This window comes from Dioscorea cayenensis, chromosome 1 (genome assembly GCF_009730915.1).
Source record: "Dioscorea cayenensis subsp. rotundata cultivar TDr96_F1 chromosome 1, TDr96_F1_v2_PseudoChromosome.rev07_lg8_w22 25.fasta, whole genome shotgun sequence".
Classification (NCBI taxonomy): Eukaryota; Viridiplantae; Streptophyta; class Magnoliopsida; order Dioscoreales; family Dioscoreaceae; genus Dioscorea; species Dioscorea cayenensis.
Window position 1 is genome coordinate 24346511 of NC_052471.1, and position 8453 is coordinate 24354963.

Here is an 8453-nt window from a genome sequence, read left to right on the forward strand (position 1 = left end):
AGATCATCAGGCAAAGCATTGACAATATCATTAAAATCAGCATGATTATTGAATCTAGAACCAGACCAAAGATTAGAGTATAAACTCATAAATGCATGCTCAATGCTAGAATGATCAGAATGACTGTTACCTGCTGGGTCCATAATGTGAGAAATGTAGTTATGATGGGCACGAATATGGGCAGATTTGTGAAAGAAATTGGTGTTTTTATCTCCATCACAAACCCATAGGAGGAGCGCTCGCTGAGCCCACTTAATAGAGATTTGACGTTGAATAGCTGCAAGTCTAGCATATTGGGCAGACAAATTAGTTTGAGAAACAACAGTGTCATCCATACTCTCTAAAATTGAAATGTATGTTTCAGTCTGTTAAAGAGCATGATCCAAAGAATTAACACCATTATACTTCCATAAGTTAAGCTTAAATCTAGTACAAGAGAGAAAGTGCGAAACAATATGAAGAGGGTTACCATGAGCAGGAGACCGAAGAGCTTCTCTGACAGTATCATGCCAACTAATAAAAACCAACCAGTAGTTTTCAAATCTGAACAAGTATCGTTTAGTAGTATCATGTAAAGAGACTGACAAAACAAGAGGAGAGTGATCCGAAAAAAACTGCGAGAGAGGTGAGAAAGAGAGAAATTCTTAAAATGGGAGATACAATCTAAGTTGACAATGCAGCGATCCAAACGAGCCCAGCGACGAGCTGAACCACGTTGATTATTGCACCATGTGAAGGGGGAACCAGAAAAGTTAAGATAAAAAAGATTATTAGAGTCGACAAAACCATGGAAAACAGAAGCTTTGCGGGAATAGTAGTAGAAGCGGCCACCCTTGTGTTCATTCGGAAACATAATAGAATTGAAATCGCTGATAATAAGCCAAGGGAGCTGAAAAGTCAAAATTTTAGAAAGCTCATTCCAAACCGCACATTGGGAAGAAAAGCGACTAGAATTATAAACAACAGAAATAATAGAACTGGAGAAGTAGAGGAAATCACCAAATGAAGGACGCGTCGAGAGAAGGCAATAGGTGTCACCTGTCCCAGACCATTCTTCCAGCAGACAAAGATGCCACCAGAGAAACCCTCGGCGAGGATGGAAGCCCATTCCTAAGATCTAGAGAGTTTAGAGCAGAACTTACCAACACGAGCAGAGTTAGCTCTGGTTTCCACAAGACATAAAATAGCAAGATCATTCTGGCGAATAAGACGAAAGATACGAGCAAGGGTTTCCCGGGAGGAGAGACCCCTACAATTCCAGCAGCAAATTTTTTTAGCACTCATCATAAACAAGTCAGAGAGAGAAAGAAACTCCCTGAAAAAAGGATACAAAGTATAAATGAAGTCAGGAATGACTGGTTTCACCCGTCTCCAAACGTCCCTTCTTTTGGGATTCCACATCTAGAAGAGAACCCTTGCAAATAAGAGCAACTCGCCGGGGTTCCTCCTGGTACTAATATAGGGTTATGAGGTCATCAGGTTCTTCTTCCTCAGACATTTGATCATCTGAATCCTCAGAAGCTTCATCATCTTGGTCATTATCTTCCTCCACGGAACCATCGTCCAGAGCAGCAGTGATCTGATGAACGAGCTTGGAGTGGTCTGGATTAGGGTTTTCGGCATTGAGAGAATGGTCTTCTACTATAAACGACAAAAGGACAGGGAGTGGAGATCAGTGCCTATGATCCAACGGTTCGATTGCCTTGGGATAGGGTTGTTGAGATTGAGTAAGTGGAGAGGATTTCTCCAACGGGATGTGGGAAGTGACAGGAGAGGGCGCGTCAGAGGGTGCAATGGAGTCCTAATGCACTATGGGAGGACGCAACTCAGAGTCCCCAGGCACATTTGGCAGAGTAACGGGTGAGGTGGCAATGTCAGAGATATTAGAAGGACCAGAGACCTTCAAGCACATGGTATCGTGCAAAGTGGCATGGAATTGTGGCGCCACCCACTAGCACCGCCACGCAGCCTGCCACGTAAGCTATGAACAGAGGCGCCTCGAAAGGACCAGTCGTCGCTTCTCGGAACGGCTGCTGAACCCTCAACTGCGATGGGAGTGTGAGCACTGCTGCAGTGGGAGCGGGAAGGACCTCACCGGTGAGAGACGAGTAACCATGGTCCATAATCCGTTTCGGCCTCGGAGATCAAAGAAACCAACGGAACACCGATTTCACTAGCTGGGGAGGAGGGAGATAGAATCGCTTGCGCCGGCTCTAACATCCATGGGAGAATGCTCCTGCCTTACCTCCTTCCCTCGTTGAGAACGAGGGGGCTGAAAGACTTTTGCATTCCTAGTTGCTGGAGCACGGTTGCAAGAATTGGACTCATGCCCTATCACTCTACAGGAATAACAAAAAGTTGGAAGATGTTTATAAAGGACAACAATGATAACACGATGGAGGTCGTCTCCAAGCCAGAAGCCTTTGCAAAGAGGTTTGGAGAGGTCTAATTCAACACAGACTCTGGCATACTTGGTATGGGTTAGAGAAAGGGTAAGATCATCAATTTTCAGGAGCTTTCCCAGGTGACCAGTAATACATTCAAGCGTATCGCCACTCCAGAATTCAATGGGTAAATTGTGGAGTTGAATCCAACTAGCAGCCGTTGTGAGTTTGGTGAAGGTGGGTTCAAAGTACGGTCGCCAAGGAGACAGTTGGAGTATAATGCCATTGATAGTCCAAGGCCCTTCAGGGAGTAGGCGCTGCAAAACAGATTGGTTAGAGCATCTTATGAGTATAAATCCGTTAGGAAGGTCTGAGATAAGGATTTCGCCAACCCATTTCTTCAAGAGGATGGTCTTCACTTGTTCAAATATTGGAGGTTTTCCGAAGAATTTGCCGAAAAGAGAATGCTGGAAGGGAAGACGAGCTCGATTCAGAGTATTACTATCCAGTTTAATGAATTCCGAAGTGGTTTTTTTTTAGTTTATTGAGGACTGCTGGATTATAGAGGGGAGAAGTCTCTTGAGTCGTGGTGAGTTTGGAGGCTATTTGAGCCCAGGAGGGGGGAGAGGGGCGTTGCGGGACGGATGAGGGATCTGGCCCCCCGCTTGCCATAACAAGAGGGGAAGAGGAGAGGGGAAACAGTAGCAGGGGAGAGGAGAGGAAAGCTTAGTCGTAATTCCATATTGCTATCATTTCCCAAGCACTTGAGCAACAGAGCAACTCTTAACATCTGGAGGGTAACCAATGCTTTGACAACGCTCAAACGTCTTATTAACAATAGCAATTGTTTCAATATTTAAGTTATTTCGAGGGAGTGGAATTGTGCTGCAGATAAACTTGCCACTTCAGAAATCTACTAATTGATTAATCTCTTTGTTGGTTTGTTGTTTTATATTTTCCATTCAATTTGCATTCGACGCTGCGCTGGTTGTTTAAACCTTTAATAAATCAGCTACATTGTAGCACAATAGTGATGGAACTTTATGTTCATTAAAAATCATCCCATTTTAACTTAACAAAGAACAGTCTCAGAAAGGAACAATCATTTTGACCTTGGCTTTCAGCAATCTCAGGTTTTTACAAGAAACTCAAACACAGAACTGTCTGCCGGATTTTTCCAGTAGTTGTAAATTATAACATCAACAGAAGGCAATGGAAAAGCTATCACGAAAATCACCACTAACAAGGCTTTCAAGAGGTAAGGTTGATGCAGGCAGCAAAAAAATTGATGTCATTGCCACCAGGCGCTCTCTTACTTCTCTGTATGGAAACCTGTAGCATTAAAAAGTAAAAATAAAAAATATATCATATCTAAGGAAGAACAATTAGCAATGCATCATGATTCTTTTCAGAATTGGGTTCTCATCACACAAAAATTATAGACATTATGATGTTTTCTGATAATTAAGGTTAGATGAAAATATTGTCACAGTGCCACGAGAAAATCACTTAACTGTAAATTGACAAGCGAAATATCATATGAATATATAACTTGGGATTATTAAATTTTTGTTTTCCTAATTTACCCATTGACTAATATTCTATACAGCACATAATTTTCTATTAGACGTTACCTTTGGGCAAGTCATGGCGTTGCCGAAATATCCTACACCGAAGGATGAAGAGGAAAAGGCTGCGACGAGCTCAACTGTTTTCAACAGGTTAGTGTTCTCTGCATCCTTAAAGGTAAAAAACAAAGAGCTTTATGAATATTTATAGTCCAACACCACAGAAGGAAATAACTAATTTGATTTGAAGAGATTAGAAAAAAACAATTTGGAAGCATACCTTCTGAATGTCAGCCTGCACAAACAACACACCACAACCTGTATCATGAGAGTGCTGACTGCTATTTTGAACAATAGAACGCAAAACCTTTGTACATGCAGCAGCTGGACCAGCTTGTGATCTATTTAAAAAAATAAATGAGGTTAAATCACTTACACATGATCCAGCATAAGAATGATGATAACCAACAAATGCAATCAACACATTGTAATGAGAAGAATGCACTTATATTATCAAGTTTAAAAGGCATACAGTGATGATGACACACAACATTCACGTGATGTAAATCCTTTCATTAGATACTCGCCAGCACCAGTTGCACAACAACCAACAACAAATGGGGCTCCAAAGGGATCTTTACATGAAGCCCAACATCCAGAACCATACATTGCTGCCAATCCTACACGACCTTCAACCTGCATAGTCCATTGATCTTTTACAATTCATGACAATGGTATTTATTTCACAGCCCACACTACTCTGTAAATGCAACCAATAAACAGAATTTATATTGACCAGTATTACAAGAAAATATCCTGAGTTTTGACATGGGAAACTTTCATATTGATCAGAGATGAAGCTTTTACAATCTCTCAACTGTACCTGACATTGTACTAAAGTGAACCAAACCAAGCTTAGATTACCCATAAATGGTATCATGTTAAGTTTGGCATATTAGATGACAAACTTGCAGAATACTTTGACCTTATATTGTGTATAGAATACTATTACCTTTAGCGCAATACCTCCACTAGATGATCCTGAAGCAACATGACCAAGGCTGTCCATGCAAACAACTCCAACAGTATCCATAATGCAATCTTGCTCTAGCCCAATGTCATCCTTCATACACGGAGATTGACCTGAACCGACGGTATGTTTTTCCATGTTGCAAGATAGTGCTCCCACCCCTGAATAGGAACACAAACACCCAACAAAAAGAGAAAAATATTAATAAATACATGCATCTAGATTGTATTTGAATTGGCAATTGCCAATACATACAAACTATAAATATTCAATGAAACAAAAAAAAACATGGAGAGGAAGGTTAATATGTGCCCAATGTACATTGAAAATGCAGAGACTATTAATAAAATACTAAGAGCCAATTTGTTTACTTATGTGGATCTTAATGGGAGGAACTTTAGTTGAGTTAGACAATGAGTAGGGTTATGTCATGCCCAATTAACAAGGGGGGAATTCTTATATACACTATGGTGCATTGCAACAAAACTATTGGATATGTGCCACATGGCATAGGGATAATTTATTAATGGTTAGGATTAGCTTGTATTGCCACATGGCACATATCATTAGTTTACTGCACTGCACCTGGTCATAGGCAAGAATGACTATGAATATAGAGCATTACAAGCGTAAATCAACCAAATAAAAGATAGAAGTACGACGGTTATACATATATCAAACCAAAAAAAAGTTAGCATCTTGGAGTGTTTTTACTAGTAAATCCACTTCCATTTACTTCAAAAAAGATACCATAAATATTAATAATAAAGTGCCTTGGACTAAAAGAAGAAGCAATATTATTGTTGGTGCTTTTTAGCCTTAGCATTATGCTACAAATATCTTGCAATATAAGCAAGAGAAATATCCTTTCTCAGTGGATTTCAGATGCATATTCAATAGCAACAATTGGCAATACAGTTTTTCAGGCAGGATGGCACTCTACTCTGAAGGAATGTGAATGAAACAATTGACATCTCTGCAAGCGCTACAGCAACCTGTAGCATTGCCACAATATAAATAACAAATGGATGCTAAATGGTGGGGCAATGGATTATTGTAATGCTGCAAACAAACCTTGTCAACGGAGTAAGCATAAACTAAATCCTCATTAGAAATAAAAGCACACCTGAATTTGTCAGCACCACTTTAGTTGTTCCAGGATTACTGCCAGAGGAAGATTCAGTCTGTCTCTTGGCATTCAAAAGCATTGATTTGTATCTCAACCATTGTGCTTTTGCCTTCTCGGTCACTAGCCACTGTTTCAAAAAGAATATATTAGTTGTAAATAAACCTAAACAAATTTGTGCAACAACCAGACGGTTAAGAGTTTCATGTCTATACATACAAGGTTGCTATAGTTGAAAAGACAAATATACAAAGAAAATTAAATGGAAGAGAACACAGTATACTGCTTCAGCCTCTGCTATCGTTTCCGGCAAGACAATGCCCTTCGACATTCCCCATTCACGTGCACTTTCACCAGCCAAGAAACTACAGGGGAAAAAAATAGGTTCAACCCAAATAAAATTCATGAATTCTAAAGTTAAGAATATGACATTTGAACCAGCTTCAGTAAACCATCATGTTGAATTGAAATTTCTATCTTAAATGATTGGTACATGCAGACTTGTGTTTACAACAATATCATAAGAATACAAAATCACAATGAGGCATAATTATATGTCATAGCTACTTTCCTACTTAAATGGCACCAATGTATAAACAAATGTAATCATGGCTAGAGGTAAGAATGGCATGGTAAGTACATTGGGGGCAATCGACCAAGCAAAGAAGATCCTGTCATTTGCTCTTTCACCAGGTAAGTAGCAATTTTGATGGGGTTTCGCACACCTGGTCTACAATAAATAAAAAGGTTTCAGATGTTAATTAATCAGAATTAGATAAAAACAATATGAAGTAACTTGCGACTTGATAACAAAGTTATGAAACCAATCTAACAAGTCAATTTTGCAGTTCAGATCGGGGAATAACTACAAGTACCAGGTATTGCTCCAACAGCTCCAAATGCTCCAGAGCTGCCATCCATTATACAGGCATCACATTGTACATGACCCTCCTCGGTCAAATTTGAACCTCGGCCTGCATTAGTGATTGGATCATCCTGGACATGAAATTATAGATTTGTGGTATTTTAAACAAAGGATAATGTAGTAACCAATCAGAAAGAGAGGATCCACAGCCACATGCAGATTTGAAAGGCTGCAAGTAAATAATATGCCAATCAAACTCTTACAATTGTATCAAATTTGTCTCTCATTTAAAATTAGTTTATATTTCTAAGTTTGAGGAAAAAAACAAATCACATTATACTAGATCAGTTGATTAAATTCTTTAGAAAAGACTAATACACAAGTCAAAGTAAGAGATTATTGCCATACAAGCACCTTGAGAAATTAAGACATCTATCATTGGAAATGTGCAACATATGGATTATGTTAGAGCCAACAAGGTCTCACCCACCACTAATTTTTTTATTACCATACAGAACAAGAACATAAGATCCTTTATAAAATAAAATTGGGGGCATGTATTTAACAGTGTTCTGAGTTTAGGCTGACAAAGAAAATCAAGTAAATGATAGCAACATTACCCTGAAAAAAATAAGTCACATTATCTAGCAGTTACTGACACTTGCTAATAATTTCCACTAAATACATCCTTTTGATAAACTCCGTAATATTCACGGATTCAAATACAGAGATGCCAGAGTAAACAGCACAGAATTATAAATAATTAAAAAAAAGTGATTATTTAAGGTTAGATAAAACAACAGCACATATATATGAAATAACACCAAAAACTAAATGATTACCTCCAATACTTGAATGGCAGCTGCAACAGCATCCATACAACCACCATCAGTCTATTTATATGTCAGATATCATCAATTAGCAAAAAAGAAAGCTTTTTCATAGCGCATACCAAAGGAAAAACCATATGATCAAATAAATGAAGCTACATGGATTAATAGCAGATCACAATTGTTTATAAAACCAAACAAGGGAATTGAAGGAGAACCTGGCGAAGGATTGAAGCAGCTGCGAGGCAGGCTCTCCTCATTGCTCGCTTGAAGGCCTTCTCATTGGACGGAGAGTGGAAGCCAGCCCCTACGTGGACTGCAACGAAGAATCTAGGGTTAGGGTTTTCAGCACCATCACCCGCCATCTCTCCTGCTACCAGAATCGTACGGGCTAGTGAAAGATGGAGCTGAAGCATCCGGGTTTGAGTGCTACCTGGGCTTTTTCCCAATGGGCACAAAACTATCTCCACATGGGCCCAAAAATTAAACACCCATGCAATAGCAGGCACTTGGCCCGTCTAGATATGGGTCGACTCCAGTCCTGTACTATTCTTCATCTATTTCTTCATCTAGACTTCGCTAAACCCCCATTCACACTGTTATTTTACATTTTCATTTATTTTTAACTTCATTTTTATGTTTTAGAAACC

General features: G+C 39.3%; 1 protein-coding gene across 2 annotated transcripts; it reads right to left on the reverse strand.

The window, feature by feature from the left end:
• Window positions 1–3479: 3479 nt before the first annotated feature.
• Window positions 3480–8218, reverse strand: LOC120281172 (putative threonine aspartase). 2 transcript variants are annotated; one of them, XM_039263275.1, is made up of 12 exons: window positions 8022–8162; window positions 7816–7866; window positions 7159–7202; window positions 6984–7082; window positions 6749–6833; window positions 6392–6473; window positions 6109–6238; window positions 4965–5143; window positions 4485–4648; window positions 4233–4353; window positions 4019–4123; window positions 3480–3716 (listed from the first exon to the last, which is right to left on the reverse strand). In XM_039263275.1, exons 2-12 carry the CDS (start codon window positions 7860–7862, stop codon window positions 3636–3638), a joined length of 1137 nt encoding a protein of 378 aa, XP_039119209.1. In that variant the 5' UTR covers window positions 7863–7866; window positions 8022–8162; the 3' UTR covers window positions 3480–3635. The 2 variants fall into 2 exon arrangements, with proteins under 2 accessions (XP_039119209.1, XP_039113700.1); XM_039257766.1 differs by lacking the exon at window positions 7159–7202 and having other exon boundaries at window positions 6984–7104; window positions 8022–8218.
• Window positions 8219–8453: the final 235 nt, after the last annotated feature.

What these genes read in the sequence shown, in the direction of transcription:
- LOC120281172 (XM_039257766.1), bottom strand. Translation starts at nt 8,168, where the DNA reads ATGGCGGGTGATGGTGCTGAAAACCCTAACCCTAGATTCTTCGTTGCA. An exon ending in CTTGGTCGATTGCCCCCAAT is followed by an intron (nt 6,474 to 6,748) that starts GTACTTACCATG and finishes TTTCCCCTGTAG; the next exon opens with TTTCTTGGCTGGTGAAAGTG. An exon ending in TGTTGTGTGTCATCATCACT is followed by an intron (nt 4,354 to 4,484) that starts GTATGCCTTTTA and finishes TTTTTTAAATAG; the next exon opens with ATCACAAGCTGGTCCAGCTG.